The following is a 23836-nucleotide window of genomic DNA, read 5'->3' on the forward strand; positions in this document are numbered from 1 at the left end:
CCATTCATCCCCTCCTGCTTAAAATAACCATAAAACCAGTGCTCTCTCCGCAGCAGGTCAATTTTCACACTTGGTCGACATCCCCGGAAATCAATGTTCCTCTCACCCCTACAAGGAGCAGGTACACACATTAACCTGGTCAGTCCCACACCACCACATCCAGCATCTTTTCTGGGGAGTGCTGCTGGTTTAAAGGACGCTGAGCTGGTCCCTCCTGCCTGCTGTGGCAGCAAACTGAGCCAGATTCCACACTGCCACCTCTCATCCATCCTTCCCACCTCGAGCCTCACAGCTGTACTGCCTCTGCCCTGCAAAGCATTGCTCCTTTCCTACCCTGTACAACTGCAATTAAGTGTAACTGCAACTATAACAATGATTATGTAATGCCATGTTATCTGCTGGAAGAAAAGAGGGAGGAGCAGGTGTTTTGAGAAGGATCAAAAAAATCCAGCAGCAGGCAGATCCAATGCAGCAGTTTCTTCATGGCTAAGGAAGATTCAGAGTTCTATGAGTGGTTCTGCTTTGTCTAAGGTGCCAAAGGGCACACAAAACAAGCAGGGGCTGCAAGAACCAGCTGGAATGCAAAATGGCATCAAGTGAGACCAAAGCACATAATAAAACCAGCTTCTTTTATTTCCAGTTTTAAAATATTTTTTTCACAGGAAGAAAACTGAATGTCAGATTTCAAAACCAACTCAAGAGTTAATAGGAAGTAACAAAGAGATGCTGCTTAAGAGGGGGCATCCCAGGAGAACTCCAGGTGACTTGTTTGGAATAATTTGTCAAATGTTTGGCAATCTCCCTCACCAGGACAGCACACTGCTCTTGTGCCCTCTGCTCCAGGCCAGGAAACCCTGAGCCATCAGCCACAAATATCTCCTTGCTTGAAAACCACTTCCCATCACTCCTGCACAGCAACCAGCTCATCACCCACCCTTCCTCCTTGCCAGAAAAGGTTCTCAGTGCAGGTGAGTCCCTGGTATGATCCTTTGTCCCACTGCATGTTGGATAAATCGCTGAGCACGGGCTTTTTCCCTGCCCAAAGGCAGGTGCCATAGGAGCATTGCAGGAAGGAAACACAATGCAGGGGTTATATTCCCATCCATCCCACCTCCACACCATCCATCCAAGCTCCAGGAGTGGGCTGCTCTCCCCTTGCCTTACAGTTTCCACACCTTCCTATGGAAACCTTCCACACACAGCACAGCACTTGTGTTTTCATAGCCCCATGCAACCACTTCCCGGTGGATTAATTCCTCATGGACCAAGCTCTGCATTGCCCTGTAACCCTTTTAAAGTGCTTTAAAACCTGTGAAAGGACCCTGGATCTCCCTGCTGCCCTCACACAGGACATTCATTCCCTGTGTGGGGGACAGGGTGAAGCAGGGGCACTGCTGCACTGTTTTCTCCCCTTCAGCTGGAAATGGCTGTAACAGCTAAATATATATTTTATCAGCTGTTCTAACTTATATCACAGGTTGAATTTGAGCAAAAGGTGGTGATTGGGGTGGGTGAAAGTGGTCAAGAGCCTCAGCAGCAAAATCAACACCCTCCCCCTGTCCCACGAAGCACACACATCTCTGTCTCCCTCCCTTCTCATACATTTTCCTCAGCTGACAGAATTGTTCTCTTTAAAAACAGGAGTATTTTGGAGCTTTTGCTGTGATAACTTACAACTGTAAGTTCACTCATGGAAAAAAATACATCTTAAACATTTAGCTGAAAGGTTTGGCAGTGACTCAGCAAAGCCAGGAGAAAAAATAGGGGAAAAAAAGCCCACCACTTCAAAAAACACACATTCTCCTTGCAGACCTTTTCACCAAGACCCAAGGCACACTTAGAACTTAAATTAAAACCTCTAGACCTGCATGATTAGAAAGTTGCTACTCCATGGGGCTCTGGTTGACAGAGCAGAAATGGCACAGAAGGAGAAAATGCTCTGTTGATGGAGAAACCTCCCTCTCTGCACCCACCTTTTTCCTCCAGTCCACCAGACACCAAAATCTCGTGGTGCAGCAGTCTGCAGCTTTTTGTGTGCAGATTAGATGGCAGGAAAGATGCCTCCACAGACCTGCCATGGGCTGCTGAGGTGGCTGAGAGAGGGGGACAGAACAATTCTGGGGGATGCACCAAACCCAGGTCACTCAGAGAGCTCACACAGCTTTTGGAGAACTGACCCACACATGCGACTGCTACAGCAGGGTAGGGGCTGTCCCAGCACTCTGGTAATGAGTAGCAACCTAAATAATTCAGATTTTTGACTAGAAGGATGGTCTGATGAGGTTCATCCTAAGCCACATAAAGAATGGGCTGTCAAGACATCTATTAGCAGCTTTCTGTAGTAATATCTGAGGAGGTGTGAGACACCAAATGAGGCATATAGGGCAAAATTATTTTTAAAAGAAGTGGAAACTGAACACCATCTTTTTAACTATAATCCCCAGGGAGATACAGGGACAAAGTATTTAAAAGTACTAAAAAGAATGCAAGAAAGAAAAAAAAACCCACTAATTTTTTGTTTGTTTTGAACAAAACCAAAGCAGACCAACCTATCTCCCTTGAAATAAGGCTGAAAAACTTGTGGGAAGGTTTAAACAGTAGGCATCATATATTCTTGACTTTACCAAGGTTTGTGGAGTAGGCTTCCAAGGTATTCTTGGGCAAACTAAGGATACAATCCAAATGAAAACCTGGATAAACAGCAGAAAATTAGCAGATAAGCTACGTGCATAGATTTATTGTTAACAGTTGATAGTCACAAGCAGATCCTTCTTTCCTTTCCCATGCCCTAGCACACCTACATCTCTTCTCCACATCCCCTAAACACAAGCCAGGTGGCCAATTCACACTGCACCCTTCCCTTGGTGGCACAACTCGCCTGCCTCCTCTCCTTCATCCACCTACCACTTTCCCTGAAACCTGTAGGAGTTTAATATCCTGGGAGCATCTGCTTCTCTGTCAAACAGATGGAAACCAGCCCGTGAGTTAGAGGTTTATTGAGACAGGGCTAAGATAGACAGCAGGATCTTCCACAAACTGGTGCAGAGAGCTGTTCAACACCCCCATGAAAATGGGGCTTCAGTTAGAGAGGAAAAGTCACCAGCCTGAGCACACAGTGGAGACACAACCTGCTAGACAGCAAATCTGCAGGAGAGGAGGCTGATGGTGCCGAGCCAAGCACGAACAGCGCTGTGCTGTCACATGCAGAGAGAAAACCAAACATCCTGCTGGGATGTGTAAACGGGACAGAACCCACAAGGCAGGGGGAAAGCTCTGCAGAGAGCCCCACGTGCAGCTCTGAGCACTCACGCTGCGGGAGAGGCAGCTGGGGTCAGGGCAGCAAAGGGAAAAAGCTGCACGGGGTCCAGAAAACATCCTGCAGGGAAAGACTGAGCAAGCTGCAACCAGCCAGCACAGACAGAGGTGGCTGAACAGGGAAACAGGAGAGTAGTCTTCAGATGTGTGCAAAAACTGCATTTTCAAGGGGCTGAAGCACCTGCCAGTTCTTCAGGACAAAGTCAGGCAGCTTTCCTAATTGCAAAGAACGTGAAAGAGCAGATCATCTACAGGAGCTGTGTTGTCTCCAAATCTCTCTGTGGTCACAGGAAGCAGGTTCTTAAGTGTCTGCTGTGGTTTCTATAAAGCTACTTTGTTCTGAGAACAGTGCTTAGGGTGTTGCCCTGATACCTGAACTTACAACTCCCTGGAACCACATCCCATTTTGCACCATTAGGGGTAGAATATCCCTTGGCTTATCAGGATTGAATAAAAATCTCCTTTCTTCTCTGCATCAGCCAGACACTCTTCAGGTAGCAGAGCTCCTCAGCCTTGAAAAGGTGAGCCTGAGCTGGATTCCAGAGTACAGAGGAGCTGCCCCACAAGCACACACATGGCTTTTTTTATCACAAGGGACAACCTGGATGTGTCCAATAGCAGGTCCCAGCTGTGCAGCTTCCTGATCCAGCCCAGGTACCAGGGGCTGGATGCTGTCTTCTCCTACAGCAGAAGCAAAGGAAGGAGCTGTAAACTTAGTACAGTCAGTCCACATCTTCCTTCTGGGATCCAAGACTCCATGCAAGTTCTTTATTGAGTCAACAGGGTTTGGTTTTCTGTGGATGGCTGTGATTCCTCTGCTCTGGACTTTCTTCTTCAGCCAGCCTTGCTCAGTCCTCATGTTCCTGTGACAGGTTTTGTGATGAAGACCCGTTTCATTTTGGAGATGATGCACTCTGGGCACAGGCACTCTCAGAATGTGAAAACAGCAGTGCCCAAGAGCTTCCCCAGCAAAGAGTGAGCAAAGGCAAGGGCAATGGCTTAAATAGGACACCAATATTCTACTTACAGTTCTACCACTGGTTTTTAGCCTACATACCACGTAGATTTTGTCAAGACACATAAAATTAGTAAAAATGTGGTACTTTTGTGTCACAGTGCAGAAAGAGCTGGTTTTTTCCCTTATTTCTGCAGAGGAATAACACCTCTATCCACAGTGGGAGATGCATACTACAAGGACCTCAAATGTACCACAACAAACAGAGTAGGAAATGCGTGGGTACCTAACCTAAAAGACAGAAACACTTGTTTTGAAAATCCTATTTGCTCAGTAATTCCAAAGCTGCTTCATTCCATCAAAAGCAACCCACAATTTCAAGGATTTATTGCAAGAGCTACTACAAAACATAAAAAGCCCCTCTGCAAGGACTCAGTCCTTCTCAGCTGTCCAGCTCTGCTCCTCCGAGTTACATCTCCCTCTACAGCTAAGTTTTCTTGACCTCTTCATTCCCTTCCAGTTCCAGCATCCATTCTGTGATATTGTCCTTCTTCTTTTTCCTGAATTTGCAGTACCAGCAGAAGACAGCAAGGGCCAGGAGAAGGATCAGAACCAGTGGTAAGTATAAGATGAAATTCAGCAGTGGTGGGGATGAGCAGATCCTAGACAGAACAGTTGACTCTGAAGGAAAAAAACAAAAAAAAAAAAAGAAAGTGATGCTCCAAGCTAGTTTGTGAATTTACCTCTCCTACTGTTTCTCTAAGTTCTACTTTCTTAACACTTTTCCCTCAATCTTCAACAGCTATCAATTTTTAAGAATTCATACAGGCTACCTGAGGGGAAAGGAGAGAGAAACCAGGTAATTTGCCTCAATTTCTTGTCTGGAGAGGTCAGATAAGGCCCTGGCTTGTTCATCTGAAACATGCCAAGAGAAACAGCCCAGTGTTCTTCTGCTAACCCATTCCAGGCTGGGCTCAGTAAGGAAAAGCAACATACCCCGACATCAGGGACAGTGGGATGAGGTAGAAGTCTGTCAGAGACTGCACCACCGAGCAAGATGGGATAAGAGGAAAGCAAAGGAAATCAAGAGGTCCCTGTCCCCCCCAGACACCTGCCCCTCCTTGTTACTGCTCATCTGCTATTGGATTTTATCCCCACTGAGCTGCAGGCGGCTGTGAGCACCATCCTCATCCCTGGAAGCTCCTGCAGAACAGATCCCCAGCTGAGGTGGGGACTGCTGGCTACTTCAAAGATACCTGCATCACAGGAGGAACACACATGCACACATATGGCCACTCAAAAAAAAAAAAAAAATTTGAAAAGAGAAGGAGAAAGAAAAGCCACCCAGCTAATCTTTTGCCTTTTGTGAAAACCATGAAAACCACTTGGCAAAAACACTTATTCAAAAATTGGAGGAGAATTTACTAGCAGTAAATTACTGAACAATTTTAGCAATGGTTACTCCACCAGTAATGGGTAACAAGAGATAGAGGGAGCTGATGAAGGAGAAATCTTGAGTGCTAGAGAGAGCTGTGATGGACAACAGCAGTAACACAGCAGCAGGGGGGATGAAGTGCTGTCAGTCCCTCTCTGTGCAATTAAATCCAGATCAGCTCTGCTGTGGGTGCAAAGTCCTGAGAGCAGGCTCTGTGCCTGGCTGTGGGAGCAGCAGATACAGGGCAGGGCTCTGCAGGGTCACTCTTTCCATGCTGGTCAGCACTGGGAATTGCTGCAGAAGCCATAACTCGTGTAGGCACCCAGGCTGGCTTCAGGCATGGCAGCTCCAGAGCTGCAGGCGAGTACAAGTGCAAGATCCTCTCAGCTGGGTGCATCGTGATTGATTTCACAGTTTATGTTTTTTCCTCCACATGGGTCATCTGAGCCTCCTATTTTCCCAAAGCAGCAACAACCCCTGCCTATTACCTTCCTAAAAACGCTGCCTGCACCTGACTGAAACCTTTGCTTTTATTTACTTTAACTTCTGCATGCAGAATCCAGTCCTATCTTCACACCCAGCATGCACTCCCACTCACCCCAAAGTGAACAGAGGCTGTTTTTAGAGACTTCAGTCTAGACAGACTTGCCAGAGAAGTCACACCAAGAATTTTCCCCCCCAAAACATTTCGTTTCTGGCCCCAGCATGGTTATGGGGAGACGAGCCACGCAGGGTGATCAGCCCCTGGCACCCAGCAGAGTTACCTGGAGGGATGGTGGTGAGCTGGGTGTACCCTGAGTGTGCCAAAGCTCGTAGATCCCAGTCCTTCTCCTCACTCTCCTTCTGCCATTCCTGCAGCTGGCAGTAATATGCCCCAGCATCTCCCCTCTCCACGCTGCTCAGTGTCAGGCTGAAGTCACCAGCAGAAGGGCGGCGCAGGAACAGCCTCGGTGCCAGGCGCTCCTGCGGGTACTCCACGGTGCCATCCTGGTGGAGGATCAGCAGGGCACTGTCACTGCCGCTGCTCCTCACCTGGAACCAGGTGGCCGAGGGGTGTGTGTGAGCTTGGAGAGCACCCTGCAGCCGGCAGGGCAGCGTCACCTCCTCGCCCTCCCTCGCAGAGATGCTGTGGTTGGTTTTCTCCATCTGCAGCTGGTGCTCTGGGGGAGAGTGCAAAGCAGAAAGAGATGCTGCGGTGTTGTACTGCTGTAAAAACACTTCTGCCCGCACCCACAGGCTGATAGGAACCTTCTGGAGCAAAGTGTGAGGGACTGGAATGGCCTCTCGCAGGAGTCTCTGCTCCTGTGACTCATTCTCCCTGGGGCGTCCTGTCCCCATCCTCCCCCATCACCTCTGCCCCCTGTGCAGTAATGCTTCCCACCCCCTCCAAACAACTGAAAAAGGCATCCTTTGGACCAAAAGCTTTGTAGGAAGCTAGAATTCTCTGATCCACTTTATTTAGGGCTGGAGTGAGGCTCAGAGAGGGAAGAACTGAGCCAGGGGGACCCACCATGCCCCCCAGAGGCACGGTGATTAAGGTGAGAGCAGTTGAACTTCCAGTCTTGTTTCTTAGCAGCAATGTGCTGCAGAGTAAGGAAAACCAAATGTTTTCCTTCAGGATGCTCAGGAGCACCAGGTAAGGGCAGGTTCTCTATTCACAGCATTGTACAACCACCCAAGTGCACCAGGTGTTGGAGGGAAAAGAAAAAGGCCACAATTCACTTTGTTATGAAGCATTCAGCTACATCTGTAGCAAAAATAGCAGCTCGGTTGGTTTGGGAGGATGTGGTAAATCTTCCTAATTCCCCATTTCCCTTTGAGAGGCACTGACAACTCCTGCATCCCTAAGCCTCAGATCCAAGACAGGAGCTGCTGTTTTTCCTAAGCCCTGCCAGCTTAGGAGAGGCCTGGCAGGGACCTTTCATAAGTTGATCCAACCTTCTTCAGCATCACCTGTACAAGAGATAACACCTGCTCACCTGGGAGTCTGAACTTCAGCGTGGTCCTTCCTGATGTTCCCTCTCCGAGCTTGTACCAGCCATCCACCAGCCAGAGCCATTCCTCTACCACACAGTAGTACCTGCCCTCGTCCCTGGGGGATGCAGACAGAATCTGCAGCTGGAATATGTTGCTGGACACCCTCTGGCTCAGGAACCGGGATTTTTGTGCAGGAGAGCTGAATTCAGACCCATATTCCAGTACGCTGCTGTAGCTGGCCCTGGTGATTTGCAGGGGTTTTGCATCTGCCAGAAGAGGCAGGAGGTACCAGGTAACAGCAAACTGTGAATTATTCTGGGCAAACACAATCCTGCACTCAATGGCTGTGTTTCCACCGGCAATTTCCACAGAGCTGTCTTTCGTAGCAACCTGAAGCTTGCTTTCTAAAATGGAGAAACAAAACAATTATGCCAGATGCAGCTGCCAGTACAGGTACATGGAGAGGAATGAAGTTCTCCTGAGAGAAACCCCCTGAAATAGGAGCAAGGAAGAGAGTGCACAGAGGACAAAACTCATTAGGGGGTGCTGGAGCAGAGAGTGGAGGAAGGAGGGAAAGAGCAAATCCACAAACCCTTGTTCAAACAATAGCAGGGAATCACAGCTGGGTGTTACAGGCAGGAGGGTAGCAGAGACCACGGAGCAGGAATGGGGATGGAGGCATCCATTGTGTTGGAGCTTGGAGGCAAAGCCTCTGTCTGAAGCAAATGTGTCTGTCTAGCAGTGCTTCCATCAGCAGGCTCACACATACGTGACAAAACCAGCCCACAGCTTTGGAGACTGTGAACAAGTGTCTTTTATCACAGAGAGACTACAGAGCCTCTGTGGCTGTCACTAACAGTTGCCATCTCAGGTGTTTGCTGTGGTTATTGCATTAATACCCACAAGACAGAGTCCTGCACACCCTCTGTGATCACACCCAGTGATTGTTCAGTGCTGTGCAGTTGAGGAGAGCAGAGGGATGGTGCTGCCTGCAGCTCTGCTGATCCTGATGTGTCTGTGCTGCTCCTGCTTTGAGGGAACCTCTCCCCACAGCACATCACCTGTTGCTGGAACCTCTCCCCCAGCAGTGAAAACACTGCTAATCCATATCTTTAAAGGTTCTCCAACCACTTGCATTTCCTCTCCACCCTCCCCTCCATGCTGAGACTCCACCTCTGTCAGATGGAGTCAGCAGTCAGGGGAAGGAGTACACACAGATTTCCACCCTTGGGTAGGGAGAAATTACTCAGCAGGAGGTTTTTAAGTGTCTGCAGAGCTTTAAGGGGCTGAAGGCAGAGTTTCCATTCTTGACACTTTCCTTGCACATGAACTGAGCTGCAGGACACCCTCTGCCACAGAGGCTGGGGACAACTGAGCTCCCTTAAGGCTCAGCCCCTGGGCGCTGGTTTGGGGACAGGCAGCAGAGGACACACTGAGATGGTCCCCCAGAATGTCTCAGACCCCTGCCCTCGGCCACAGGCTCAGCAGGGCATTCTCCTTCTCAGCCCTCTCCCAAGGGATGTGAGGGCAGCAGGTTGTGGAGAGGGCATTGGGACAGGTGGGAGCTGCAGCTTCTCCCTCAGGGAGAAAGGAGAAACACTGCAGGAGAAAGCTTGCACATTTCCCCTTCCTTCGAGCATTTCTTCTCAAAACCCAAGCAATCCACTTCAGAGGTCTTCACTGCCTCTCTTGAGACTGGTAAAAGCAAAATATCCCAACTGATATCTCTTCACATCCCTGTAAAGCCTCTGCCTCCATGTGAAATCTGGCAACAAAACCTCCCTGCTTATTCTTTTCTCTTTGTACCCCATTACTCTTCCTTTTTTCTGCAGACAAACACATTTTCACCAAAAGGTTGGCAGTTTCCTCCACAGAGGCACTTGCAGAGTCCCAGTATCTGCAGATTGCCTCACTTCAGTGGTGAGGATTTCCACAGCAACACTCACTGGGATGTCTGGGAGCTGGATGCTCCCAAGGGACCAAAGTGCTCTCCTGCATTTCACAGTGAGCATTTGCTGCTCTGAAGAAACACGTATGGGCAAAAAGCAAAAGAGAGGGGACAGCAGTCACCCTAATTAGGACACTGTGCAAATTCATCAGATCCACCAGGAAAATCACACAGACTTGAGCACACCTGGGAACTAGATGCAAGTTGAGATGTCTTGAACTTCAGTACTTAAAAGCATACCCATCCCAGAGCTGGCTCTGTGGAAGCACAGCTCTTCAGAGGGCTACACTGGGGATACCCAAAAGCCATTTGGAGGTGGCTCTGGGCAGCCTGCTCTGGGTGGCCCTGCTTGCCCAGGGAGCTGGACCAGCTGACCTCCAGAGGTCTCTGCCAATCTCCACCATCCCGTGTTTCTGTGACACTAGAAAAAATAAGACACTTTTCATCTGCTCAGTACCAAGGGTACCACTCAGCCAGCCAGTGAACTGCCAGGGGATGAGGGGACAGGCAGGGCCTTGCTTGAGTACGACCTAGCCTGGCAGAAAATGCTCCAGAGAAGGAAAAGCTCCTGGAGCTCAAAGAGGAAGCACAGGAACCTCTGCCTGAGTGTGAGGAAAATTGCTGTTACACTCTTGGAGATCACCTCAAGAGGAAGCAGAGCACTTGCTGCAAAGCTTCTTTGTTTTAGTTTAATGTCTCCCTCTCTCTAATGTTGAGGATCAATCACCAAAAGGGCAGAGCAGCTGCCTGCTCTTCCTTTCTCACATACAGCCATGGTGCTCTTTTCCCTTTCATTTTCAATGTAATTAACCAAACCGAGCATCTCACCACCCGTCTCCCTGTGAACCTTACCTGCTGATGCTTGGTTTTCTGCCTGCCCCAGGAGCAGTGGAGCAGGCATTAGGGCACACACAGCCCACGTGGGCTGCTGGCCTGAGGGACACCAGGTGAAAAAGCCCCTGCATCTCACTCCAGAGTGGAGCAAGCAGCTGCACTGAGAGGCTCATGGAGCACTAATTATGAGATCTCACCTAAGATATTGGAAATGGAAAAGATCTGTCCTTGTTCCCCAACTGTTATAATCTTTCATGGATGTCCCTCCCATCTGATGATGGTCCACAGACCACAGCAACATGTAAACCCCTAAAGCACCGACTGACATCAAGTAGGAAACAAGCACTGAAGCAAAAAGTCAAGAACTCCAGTATCTCTGCAGGCTCCAGCTATAAGGTTTTATATGAGCAAAAGCAGGCTGGTGATTTTCATAATTTGCAGCCTCGATTTTCTGCAGTTTTGCCTCAACCCTATTGCTGCCTGAGCCAGCTTCCTCCCCAGACTTCCCCATCTTCCCAAATATCCTTCTCTGGCTCGTGCTGCCTTTCCAAGAGAGCAGCCAGCAGGAACCTCCCACTGTGCATCACCCTCTCCCAGTTCCCACCTTCCCTACAGGGTTGCAGTCTCCAGAAACAGCTGCAATACGTTTGGAGCCAAATGTTGCAATCTCATGCTGCTACCATCTCCTCTGTGTAGATGCCCTGCAATTACACCTGCTCGTCTCAATGCCATTTACACTAGAGATGTGTGCTCAAATGTGCTGATTATTGTCACCCCTCGCCTCAGTGCCACCCTGCCCCAGCTGGTTGTGGCTCCAGTGTCCAAGAGAGCATCCCAGCAGTCAGCTCCACGGGGGTGAGGAGTGAGTAACAGTGGAACAAGAGAGAGCACCAGAGAAAAGAGGGAAGAAAATGTATTAGCTTATGCCACAGCAAGCCCATCAGTTAGAAAACATGAAAAATGCATAATTTCAGTTCACCGGGTTGTGATTCCGAAAGTACAAGGATTTTAGAGGAAGGAGCACTTAATGCATGGGGAAAAAAAAAAAAGAAAAAAAAAAAAAGAACAAGACCTCTCCTTTGCTGGCAGAACTGACACGAGGGCAAAAAACCAAACCAGCCCATATTCTCACCTGCCTCCAGAGGCTCAGAGCTTTGGCCAGGACAAACCCAAACCCTGCAGCTCCTGCAGCAGCCCCAGCTGTGAGCAGGGCACACTGACACGCTGGTGCTGCCAGGGGCAGCAGGAAGCAGGGCATGGCAGGGTGGCTGGGCTCTGTCTGCAGCATCTCTCTTCCATAAGAGGATGAGGCTCCCAGCGGGATGCTGGCAGGAGGGATGGCAGCACAGAGCCTGCCTGCAGGGGTGGCCATAAAAGGGAACCCTGGGCAGGGCCCCAGCTGTGCTTGGTAGGAGATACCTCCCCGTGGAGTCCCTGGCACCCTGAGGCTCAGTGCTGGCTCTCAGCCCAGCAGAGAGGCCTGGTGCTTTCTCAGCATACTTTAAATATTCTGGTCAGAGAGCACAGACATATCCCAGCATCAGCTTCAGGGGCTGGTCTCTCTGCACTGCCTCCCAGAAACCCACACCATGGGCACACCAATGTTTGGTGTACCTCGCACCCCAAACATTCAGCTGGGCTTCTTAGGGGGGTACTGCTTCTTTCCAGAAACCAGGCTTAAAATCCTAGTGGCAAGGCTGACCCCTGTGTGCTTGGTGTAATCTGAAAACAAATAGATGCTGCCACTTGCCAACACCAAGGTTTTGGAACAGGCAGCACCATGTCCTGCAGCCCTGGGAGGTGACCCTGCTGGGGACACCCCAGACATCAGTGGCCCTGGGTGCCCCCGGTCATGTTTGATGGATTTAAAGTTGCAGAAGAGACCACTGCTGAAGGGTCTGCTTACCTGGCAGCACCACTCTTATTCCCACGGCATTGGAGCTGGTGCTGGCTGCTGGCTGCCCCAGGGGCAGGGTGTTCCTCCTCCAGACCTGCACCTCACACTGGTACATCCCCTGATGGGCAGGCAAGGCACTGTGGATGTGCAGCTTGAAGGAGGTGTCAGTCTTCGCCAGCTGGGCTTTCCCCTGGAAGTGTGGCTGTGCTGTCCTCCAGACCACAGTGCCACTGGGAGAGACCTGGACCAGTTCTTGTAAGGAATCTGTGTGAGGGCTGGGCTGGAAAAGCCACTTCACCGATGCTGGCACCTCCTCCAGGGTGTAGCTGGCATCCACTTGGCAGAAGAGCTCAAAGCTCTGCCCGTAGCTGACAGTGGCAGTTCGGCTCCTCAGCGTGGCCAGCAGCCCGAAACCTGCTCAGGGGAGAGAGCCCTTGGGATGGGGACAGAAGTCCTGCCCTGTGCCACCCCACTGCCACCCTTGCCACACAGCCAGGGCCATGGCACCAGCAGTGCTGCTGCTCCTCTGACACTGCCACTCTCCACGGAGCTGCACTGTGCTCTGCCAGCCCCATGCAGCCCCTGGCCCTCTCCTACCTCCCACTTTCCCACCCCCACTTTCCCAGAAAACTCTGAGTACCCTCTTTTCCAGGGTCCCCAGTCCCACACCAGGGGATCCTCTGCTGATGTCCTGTCCTGTTTGCTGCTTCCCTCCGCCCTCCATGAAAGCTTAACAATTCCCTGTGGCCTGACTGGTGCTCTCAGGCACCCAGCCCAGCAACAAGAAGGGCAAACCACCCTAAATCACAGCCAAAAGCTGCCTCTCCATAAAGGCACCCAAGAAGGAAGGACATGGCCACTGCACACCATACAGATGAGCAGCTCAGAGAAGAGGGCAGGAGAAACAATCCGAGGCCAGCACTGGCGTGTATCTCTGATAAATACCACCGAACAACTCAGCAAGCAGCTTTGTCAAACGTCATTACTGCAAGTAATTATGCCTCTAGAACAGATATTTTGTATTCCAGCTTAAGGAGACAGGCTTGCTAAGCAAGATGCTGCCCTTCAGGTTTCCCAGCATTTTAGCTGCTGTCTCCTACTGGTCTCTCCCAAAACACACCATGGAGAAATGGTAGAAATGGGGAAACTGAAGCACTGCAGGGCAAGTGATCAGCCCTAGGTTTTAAGAGTTGGAATGAGGGATGCGGGGCTCTAGGTGGCTCTTTAAAATGCTGTTTATTGTATCCAGATGATACAGAAATTCACGGGTCGTGGGTGACAAGAGCACAGCTCACAGCCTTTTCAGCCACAGCTGTGGGTTTGTCTGAAGCCAACTCTAGTTTTGATTACAATGCATGATATACTTTTCATTGCAGAGCATTTTAAAACATAGCAACTAACCAATACTTTTACTATTACTTATAGCCTACCACAACTACTGACATTACCATATTCATGTTACTACATTCCAATCACAAAAAGTTAGTATGTTACAGTTTAAGCTAGAAGTTGTTTCTTAATTTTCTGGCAATGGAAAATTTTGAAATCTTTTCTTTACTTGCAACATTGGCTTTCTTGTTTGCCTGTGAAAATATTTTTGCTTGGTAAAAACATCTTTTGTTTGAGGTGGATTTATCCTTTGCTCTGAGCCATAAAAGCCCTTCCAACTCACTTTACATTTTGGCTTCTTAGTTACCCCAGTAAGACTGGCTCAGCAATTTCTTTTCTTCTTTATCAAAACTTGCTGTCATTTCTATTCCTTCTTCAGATTCTACATTCATGGATCTTTCTGTTGTACATACATATCTGTGAGACCTTCCTGTAAAATCTTTATCCTTTCCAACACCAGGTCACCCTGCAGCGCACAGCAAGCCTGTGTCCTAGGGAGATGCATCCACCCCACTGCCTCCAACCCCAGAAATTGTGATGGCTGCACTTACCCATGGAGCTGACTGTCACTGCTGCCTCCCCCTTCTCCGTCCAGTTCCGGCCTCGGGACCACTGTGTCACCTCACACCTGTACTGCCCACCGTCATCCTCGTCCAGGGTGCTGGGGATCACCAGGGTGAAGGTGCCAGAGCTCCCTTTCTCCAGCCGAAGGCTCCCCCGAGCGCCCCCATCCTGGTAGGCGCTGCCCAGGCTCTGGCTACCATCCTGCTCCACGGTGGCCACCAGCACCCTGTGCCCCGGGTGCTGCGGGGGCAGGTGCCACCAGCGCAGGGACACAGGGCTGGTGGCCCCCTGCACGTCGCAGTGCAGGATCAGGGGGTCTCCCACCGTGACCCGTGGGGTGCTGGTGGACACGGCCAGGCGCATGTGGCTCTCTGCAAACGACAGGTACCACGTTGGGATGTGGCGCTCCTTAGGGAAAATCAGGTGTACTGCAGCATTAAATGGAAAGGCTAGATGGATCTTGATGTTGGAGAAGCTGGGGAATTGCCTGAAATTTTCAACCAGCCTTTTCCTATAAATATGGAGAGGGCGTTGTGGTTGTGATTTTTTTTTTTTTTTTTTTTTTTTTTTTTTTTTTTTTTCTGTTTCATATCTTTCTTGGGACACGGATACATAAAGAATTAGTTAAGAAACAGAGTCCCAACAGGCAGCTCCTGCTACATCAGAAAAAGCCATTATCTAGCTATGACAAGGAAACCATGAGCCTCCTACGTACTTTTCTTAGAGTGGTTTCTCACAAATCATCCATCCAAAACAGGGAGAATACTCTGATGGAAATGTCAGTGATTCCCCTTCCCAGATGTACCTGTTCTGCTGGGTTTTCCTGTGATTTTCAGGAGTAGCAGCAGATGCTGCTCATAGTTTTCAGTACCAAAGACACAGCAGGACTCAGACTACTCAGAATTCTGTTTGCCCTAAAATTTACTGTGAAGAGACTGGACTGAAGGTTTACACTTTTTTGACAGCTACTGTGTCTGTTATGCTAGGATTTGCTAAAGCAAATGCTTTTCCTATTATCTATCAAAAACTATGGCATGTTTGCACTCTTTCTACCCCTGTCCAGATGAGGCCAGACCTAAAGCATTCCCCAATCAAGGATCCTGCAGACTTTACTTGGAAGAGCAGCTATTAGGATTTACTAACCTGTTGGGTTCACGTTGACTTGTATGCCTGATGACACATTGGTCTGGATGCTGTGCAGGTCTCCAGGAGCCTTCATTTCTGACACAGAGCACTGGTAGGTACCCTCGTCCTTCAGCCCCACCTCATAGATGGTGAGGACATAAACTGTGTTGCTTGGCTTGGATGCTCGGAGCTGTCCCAGCTTGGCTCTCTCCTGATATTCTTCCTCCCAAATCAATACCCCATGGGGGTCAACCCTGGCCACTTCCCTCTCATTGAGGAGCCAAGTCACTTCAAAGTGCCTGCTGCTGCTCTTTGGGGCTCCCACCACACAGCTGAGCTGCAAGGTGTCCCCTTCAGCAAGGGAGTGTTCACCAGCAGCAGTGATGTCCACAGGGAGGTCTCTGCCTGTGGAAAATAAAAAAGAAAGAGGGTGGTGGGCAGCCCTGCCCATGCTTCCCTCCTGCCTGGCACCACCAGTGCCCTTGCAGAGGGCAACAGGAGGGAATTCTCTGTTGGAATGTTTTATTTCATAAGAGAAGCGATCAGGATGGAAAACTTTGACCCTGGCAGCTCAGCTCAGGCATCTGAACTGAGGGCTGCCCTCACTCAGAGGCATCAGCTTTTGCAGGTGCTGCTCTGTCTCACCTCCTGGAGCTGTTTTGCCTCATGGAACACCTATCTTGTAAGGCAAAAAGGGGCACAAAGGAGTTTTATCACAGTGGTGGTTTTAACTCTGGTACATGAAGGGGTGGCTTGTCTGAATCTACCGTGGCTGTTCCTGCATGCTAAAGCCCCCAGTGACTCCTGTGGGCTGTGGGCAAGAGATGCTCTCCAAGCTGGAGAGGATTTGGGTTAAGTTCCTACAGAAAGCAGAAATGTCAAGACTTATCACAGCATGGGGAGGTAAGAAGGAAGCAAGATGAGGTGGAACCTGCCCCCCATACCAATTAGCAGTAGGTGCTGAGCAAAGAAGGTGGTGACAGGGGGAACCTAAAGTCACCTTGCCCTTGGCAGACCCTCTTGGGCAGTCAGTCAGCTATGTCTGAGGTAAGGACCCCATCTCTGGGTCCTATGATACCATTCTTGATGGGGACTCAATGCCCCTGGTTCCTGGCATCAGCCTGGCTGAACAGTGGCTGCAAGCAGGAGACCCACTGGGTACCCCAAAACCCTGTGCCATGAGCCCACAGAGCACTGGCATGGCCAAAACCTGGAGGAAGGACTGAGCCCCGATTCCCTGCTCACACCACTCTGTCTCCCTGGGTCACTGTGGTGCCCCCTGAGTCTCAAAACAAGAGAAAGGTTACATGCTGTAGTATGGAAGTAAAATGAAGCAGCTCCCAGACCACAATTGGAAGGGCTCAAATAACTTCTTGAAAGCAGAGTACCCTGTGAATTTAAACACTGGTTCATAAACAGTTTGAGAACAGGAATCCCAGCTGCTGCAGATATGTTTGGTGTTCCTAAATATTTGCTGCAGAGTTTATAGAAACCAGTGGAGCAGTTGGCCATGGTCAGAGTGGTCGATGGCTCTCAGAGTGACAAGGTGCTCAGCCCTGCAGCCTGGATGCCCCCTCTGGGTGCTGGAGGAAGAAACCAGCCCTGCATATTTGATGGAAGGCTTGCACACTCACTGCTGTGCCACCGTGGCAATACCAATACTGCCACCATAAAGTCTTCTCACCACCATCACCTCCCTTGTACCTTTAACAGTTACCACAGGACAAATACCAAATTCTGACAAGGTTTCTCTATTTCTAAACGATCCCATGGCACTAATGGCTGAATCCACACACTACCAGTCATAACGAGCCCTCTCCAACAAGAGGAAGTGCCTCGACTGCCATTGCTCCCCAAGCAGCAGCAGCCTTGGAAAGCCTTTGCTGCAAAGAGTGCACAGTGAAGGGAATAAAGCTTTGCCAGTCAGACAGGTTTCAGGAAACAGACTGTCAAGAGACCACACTTCCCTCCCACTCCTCCTGATACCTTGCTCCCCTGAGCCACTTTCAGAGTGCTTAGTTCTCACCCATCTGTTTCTTTGGTTTCCTGCTCTGACTCACCACATTCCCACAAGACATCAGTTCCCCTCGCTGCCCCAGCTTTGCTCTGTAGCCTCCTCCACCCGCCCTGAGGTGTGAGGACAGGGTACACCACCTCCACAGGCAGGGTTTCAGTGGGAGACCTGCTCCAGTTTTACTGCACACTACGTTAAAGGACACCAGCTAGCCACAACCTTGTCTTGGCTGCTTGGAGCTAAAGTTCACTGGTGAGAGAGAGAGATTCTCCCTTCCCCTGAGCCCAGCCCAGCCACCCACTCCATGTCCAGCCAGACCCACCAGTGTGTCCCTGGGCTGCACAGGCAGGTGAAGGGGCACTGAAATCTGCTGCTTGAATGCACAGGGGAGTTGGGGCCAACATGAGTTAGCAAAGGCCTTACCCTGGCTCACAACTGCCAGCGAAGTCCTCTGTGTTTGCTTGCTGGAGATGTCCTTCCATGTCCCGTCAGGATCCTCAATCCACTCAGCTGCCTCACAGTACAGCTGTCCCTGGTCAGATGGCTTCACCCCCCTGATGATGAGCTTGTACGTGGTGTTCCCAACCTTGTTCAGCTGCACATCCCTCTCCAGAAACCTCTGCTCATAGGAGGGTCCTGGCTTCAGGATGAAGTCCTTGGAGAGGGTGAGGATCTCCTGGGCACGGTGCTCTCCTGCTCCCTGGAGAAGGTACCAGCCAACTGAGAGATGGGTGTGCTGGGCAGTGGACTTGGACACCTCACAGGTAAGTTCCACTGCATCCCCTTCCATGAGAGTGAGGGCCTGGGGTGCCATGGAAGCCGAGAGTGTGTCTGGAATCACTGAGCATGGGGGAGAAACACAGAATCATAGAATATCCTGAGCTGAAAGGGACCCACTGAGTCCAGCTCCTGTCCCTGCATAGGATAACTCCCAAGAAACTACAACCAGGGCCTAAGGGATCTAACAGCATAGGAGAAAAATCTTCTGTAGCTGACTGACAAGGCTTCCATCAGCTTATGTTGAGATGTGAAGTGACTAAAACCTCAGCAAACCAGAAAAACAGTGAATCTCTTTGCAATGCCCTCTTCAGTCAAACTACAGTCAGTATTGATTAGGCAACCCTCAGGATATTTGAATCCATGCCCTCACTATCCCAAACATAGACTGGTGCAACACCAAGATAAAGGAGAAAGCAGGGCTTGAACACCAAGTGGAATTACCATGCCACCATGTAGACTTGGTGGGCTCACAGTAGAACCTTTCCCTCTGTTTCTCCACCCCATTGCCTTCCAAGAGCTGCTACCTCCCTCCATCTGTGGGTATCTGTGGCTGTAGGGACGGGTACAACGTACAAATAGACACACTACATTTCACAAGGCTAATATTCCATTTATTACTACAGCATGCTGTCTTTTATACCCTCTACACAGTTTACACTTTGTTCATCGGTTACAATAGATCAACCTAATGTTCATTGGTGCAAGACCATCTACACCTCAGTTTTTCACAAGACTTTTCTAAAAATACTTTTCCCAGCTGCAGGTTTTCATCCCCACTTATCTCCTTCTCCTTCTTCTCTTCTTGGTCTCCAGGCCAACAGCCTTGATAGAATACTTTTGAGAAATAACCCTTATTCATTAACCCTCTCTGGCTCACAGACCAGCTGTGAATCCTACCATAGGTACTACACCCTGAGAAGACCACAACAGTTCATGCACAGAAGTTAAAACTGGGAACTCCTGCCTTCCTAAGTGCTCATGCTGTGTCTGTGTCAGGAGCTGGAACCAGGCCACGGGAAAGCAGAGACTTCTTTCCCTCCCCTTGCTCTGGCTGGGAGGAGAGAACCAGAGAACATGCGAGCGGATATCTGGACATACCCATCTCAGCCCCACTAACCATCCCTTTCCCCAAACAGATAAGCACCCCTCCCCAGTGCAAAATGGGGACAAGCAGAGACCTGCCCCACAGCCACGCAGGACCCACCTGAGAGGTTGGTCTTGGCGCTGTAGGTCCCCAAGAACTTGGCGTCGGTGTTGGGCGTGTGGCACTCGTACTGGCCGGTGTCGCGCTCCTGCAGCTCGGCGATGTGCAGCAGCACGGCGTCCCCCTGCAGCCGCTCCACGAAGATGCCGCGGTCGCGCACTCGCTGCGTGTAGATGGCGTAGGGGAAGGAAGGGTCCACGGTGCTGACGATCTGCACCTCCCGCTCGGGGGCCGAGGGCAGGTAGATGGACCACTGGAAGTTCTGCTCTGCTGGGCCCTGGTAGCCGCTCACCTTGCACCACAGGGTGATGTGGGAGCCCTCCGTGCGGTACAGGGGTCCCTGCTGCACCGTCACTTGCCGCTGGGCAGTGGTCGCACCTGTCGGCACACACGGTGTTTGCAGGGGTACAGAAACAAGAAGTCGTTGTCTTAGGTTGCAATGCAGGATGTGACCACAAGTATGTATTCTATCACTATCTGTTAAAACCAGGTGGGGCAGTCATCTTTATCTTTTCCACAACCCATCCTTCCTCCAGGAAGATATCCTCTGTTAATGGGCCATTGAGTGCCACTGCATGGCTGATAAAATTACATCATCCCATTGGGAGATGCTCCACCCAGGAGGAGGAGCTAAGCCTTTCCTACCTAGATAAAATCTGTAATTTGGAACATCAAAGCAGCCTTTTTCCACTGGATTCCAGAGGAAAAGCAGACCCTTCTACATCATCACTGGGCCTTCAGAGGAAAACTGCACCTTCTACAGGAGCACTGCTTCAACTGAACCGCATCTGTCACTGCAGGAGGATGCAGCCACCATTTAATGGGACTGCACCAACACCCTGACTGACTGACTGACAGGGCGTCAGGTTGTATTCTGACTCTGTCAGTGTTTTGGGTTTGTTGCGTTTGTTTTCTGTAATACTGTATTTCTATTTTAATTTTCCTAGTAAAGAACTGTTATTCCTATTCCCATATCTTTGCCTGAGAGCCCCTTAATTTCAAAATTTATTATAATTTGGAGGGAGAGGGTTTACATTCTCCATTTCAAAGAGAGGCCCCTAGCTTTCTATGCAGAGACCTGTCTTTCAAACCAAGACAGTCATGTAACAACAGAGCCCTGAGCTTTCTTGCGTCCTGCCACACTGGGGGTCACACGACAGAGACCAGAGGGTTGCCAAGCCTGTTCGTGACTGGAGAGCCTCTCTCAGGCAGCACTGCAGAGGAAGCAGCAACCAGGCTGAGATCACCGGAGGAAGCTTGTGGTGTGTTAAAAATAAGAGAGGCAAGCTCTCCTGCACAAAGTGTGGTGGACAGGGAGCCAGGGTGCAGAGCTGATCACTGCCAGAGGAGGAGATGCAAAGCAGAAGCTGAGGGACATGGGAGAGTGGAGGTCAACAGCAGGCCAGCTGCTGCAGAGATGCTTCATAGGCAGAAATGGAGGAGAGCACAGGGGAGGGGTCAGCAAAAGCTCCTCTGAAGGCAGGGGGCACCAGGAAACATCAAGAGCTCCTCTCTTCATTTCTGCTTGCAGAGGGTCTGGGGATTGCCACCCATAGACCCTCCCCTTCCATATAGCTCCCAGTGGTGACTTTTACTCTATCTGGTGCTCAGCATGCAGAATGCCCACAGGACATGGGTCCTGAGTCAAAAAAACAACCATGGTGACCTGGGAAGAGAGCTGGTGACAGCACTGTCTAGGAAACCTTCAGAAATTCCCTTCCAATAGAAGAGGGAGTGAGCTAACATCGTCAGCCACTCACTGGGGACATGCATGTCCCCTCACCAAAACCCTCTTAGGGTTTGGATTCTCATTTTGGAGTGAAAACACAGTGCAAAAGGAGCAGATGCTGATGCTCCTCTTCCCATGACGACTGAGCCAGAGCAGCGCTGGCTGAGCCCCCCATGCCCTGCTTTCCCCACAACACTTCCAAGAAAGCTCCAGCCACTGGGCAGGGCACTCACCCAGGAGGAGGAGAAGGAAGAGGAAGGCAGCTGCCAGGTGCTGTGCCAGCCCCATGGGAATCTGCTGTGCTTGGATCCTCTCCCAGAGGGGCAGTGATGGGCTCTCATGGGCGATGGCGACAGCCACTCCGCGATGTAGAAAGAGGCTGGGAGGAAACTGTCTGTCACTGGTGGTTTCCTCTGCTTAGAGTGGCAGGGAGAAGTTATGGGGTGCATCAGCAAAGTAACACCCTCTGGGAGGTGACAGCCAGCACCCTGTCCCCAGGCCACCTGGACAAGCGTGACTTGGACGCCCAAAGTCCCTTCTGCCACTGCGTCCATGCCAGGTGCCCACCTGTGGTCAGGTCGTGGCTTTGCTGTCCAACAGCAGCATGGGCTAAACCTCTGCCTCACTGCTCCCACTTTATTGCACAGAGTATCCTGCCCCCTGCTAACAGCCAGGAGGGGACAAGGGGCTGGATTCCAGGGAGGGATGGAAGCAGATTTCTAGGGCTGAAGGTTCCTCCAGCTATTTATTTCCCATGGCTGCAGGTACAAGCTAGGGTGGCACAGTGCTCCTTGCAGAGAGCTGATCCAGCTCTGCCTCACTATGTAGTGGGGCATCTCTCCCACAGCATCCCCACCAGTCCATCTACTCCATGGTCAGGAGAATCATAGCAGCCAGTCCAGCTGGCTTGTTGGCTCTTGAAAGATCACCACAGAGCCAGGAATTGGCCAGGAACTCTTTTCTGTATGCACACCCCATGAGCAGGCACCAGATGTGGGAGACCCTGTCCCAACACTTCTCACAGGAGCAATGAGACCACAGGGAGCTGCACTGGAGGGCTGAGGTCAGGAGGCTCCAGCACAGTCCCAGGAGCTCCAGCACATTCCCAGAGATAAGTGCTGTGGCTGCTTGGGACATGCTGCTGCTCCTGCTGGCAGGTGCCAGGAGCATCCTGGGACATTGTAGGAGGCTGATAGGGACACATCCTGGACAGGGAAAACCCAGTCTCTGAGGCATGTAGCCAAACCACTAGAGATGGGCTCAGAGACACTGCTGAAATTATTTGTTTGGGTTTTTGGCTTGGTGGTGGTTTGGTTTTTTTTTTAGTTTTTGGGATTTTTGGGGTGGAGTTGTTTTCCTTGTTTTGGGGTTGTTGGTTTTTTTTTCTCCAGGTGGCATAAAGCATTTATCCTTGAGCCATGCTGCTCCTGCTGCTGCTAGAGGGATTGACTGAATGACTTAATTAGCTCTGGGATTCACAAGCAAAAACCAACCATAAAACAGCTCCTCTTGCTTGATCCCAGGGGGCTTCCAGAGGGAATGAGATTCATGTAACAACCCAAAACAAACATGAGGTCCTTCACTTCCCCATCTATAAAACCAACTCATATGACAGCCTGAGGGGCTGGGAGGTGGGGAATGAGGCCTCTTGCTGCAAGGCTCGACCCTCCATCAGCTCCTCAGAAAGCCAAATCCAGACCAGGGGATGGGCTGTGGCAGCAGGCAGACGTCTCTGCAGGATTCCACCTGTACCCTGTGGCAGCAGGACACAGCCATGCACAGAGCCATAACTGTGTGCTAGGCTTGTGCTCCCTGCTGCAGGATTAAACCTTCTCATTTCAAAAGGAAAGGGATGGAGAAGTTTGCTTTCCAAGAGCAACCCACTGCCAGCAATGCCCTGGGGGATCATCCTGTTGACAGTAAGCCAACCCACTTACCACTTTGGAGGAGGGAAAAGCATCAAAAGCATCTCTGCTACAGTGACAGAGTAAATGAAAAGGAAACTTGGAGTTCAACCTCAGTGAGCTTCCAACAGTCAGTGTGCAGATAAACACACACTCGGGGACAGTTTAACTCCAAGCTTGCAACTCTAATGATGCATGAGTCGCAGTTTACATTTGCAGTGGAGAAACTGGGGAGAATAGGATTGCCTGGCCCAGCCCTATCCCTGGCAGTAATGATGCTCTGTGGACAAAATCAACAGCTCCCTCTTCCTGGGGCTGTACAGTCTCAAACTCACTCTCTTCCTCCCTGGGAAATCAGTGCAACCAGACATACAGCAGGGCAGAGCGAAGGAGGGGGAGCAGAGAATTCTTTACAAAGACAGCATTGCCATTAGAAGCCACATCACTGAGTCCAAATCCATGGGGAGAAAGATATCCTTGCCCTTTTCTCCTAGGCATGACACTAGACAGGAAATGACAGGGAAATATACTTCTTGGATAGCACAGACAGAACAGAGCACTTGCCTCCTCTGATCCAGATAGTCCATGTGCCCAGGCACCCCACTTGGTGAACTGAAATGCTGCACAGGCCCATGGGGATTAAACACTCCTGGCTCTAGCTCCTGGAACAGCCTGGCTACTGCCAGTGCCATAGCAGGGCCACGTCTCAGTACACCCCAGTAAAGTACAATTATCTCCCACTCCAGAGCATACAACTGGAGCTTGG

General features: G+C 50.4%; 1 protein-coding gene across 1 annotated transcript; it reads right to left on the minus strand.

The window, feature by feature from the left end:
* Positions 1–2980: 2980 nt before the first annotated feature.
* Positions 2981–21911, minus strand: CD101 (CD101 molecule). Its single transcript, XM_088158033.1, has 9 exons — positions 21400–21911; positions 19438–19815; positions 17877–18293; positions 15458–15844; positions 14302–14685; positions 12371–12775; positions 7685–8086; positions 6470–6865; positions 2981–4951 (listed from the first exon to the last, which is right to left on the minus strand). Exons 1-9 carry the CDS (start codon positions 21452–21454, stop codon positions 4758–4760), a joined length of 3018 nt encoding a protein of 1005 aa, XP_088014159.1. The 5' UTR covers positions 21455–21911; the 3' UTR covers positions 2981–4757.
* Positions 21912–23836: the final 1925 nt, after the last annotated feature.

Source organism: Sturnus vulgaris, chromosome 2 (genome assembly GCF_052056855.1).
Source record: "Sturnus vulgaris isolate bStuVul1 chromosome 2, bStuVul1.hap1, whole genome shotgun sequence".
In the NCBI taxonomy this organism is placed as follows: Eukaryota; Metazoa; Chordata; class Aves; order Passeriformes; family Sturnidae; genus Sturnus; species Sturnus vulgaris.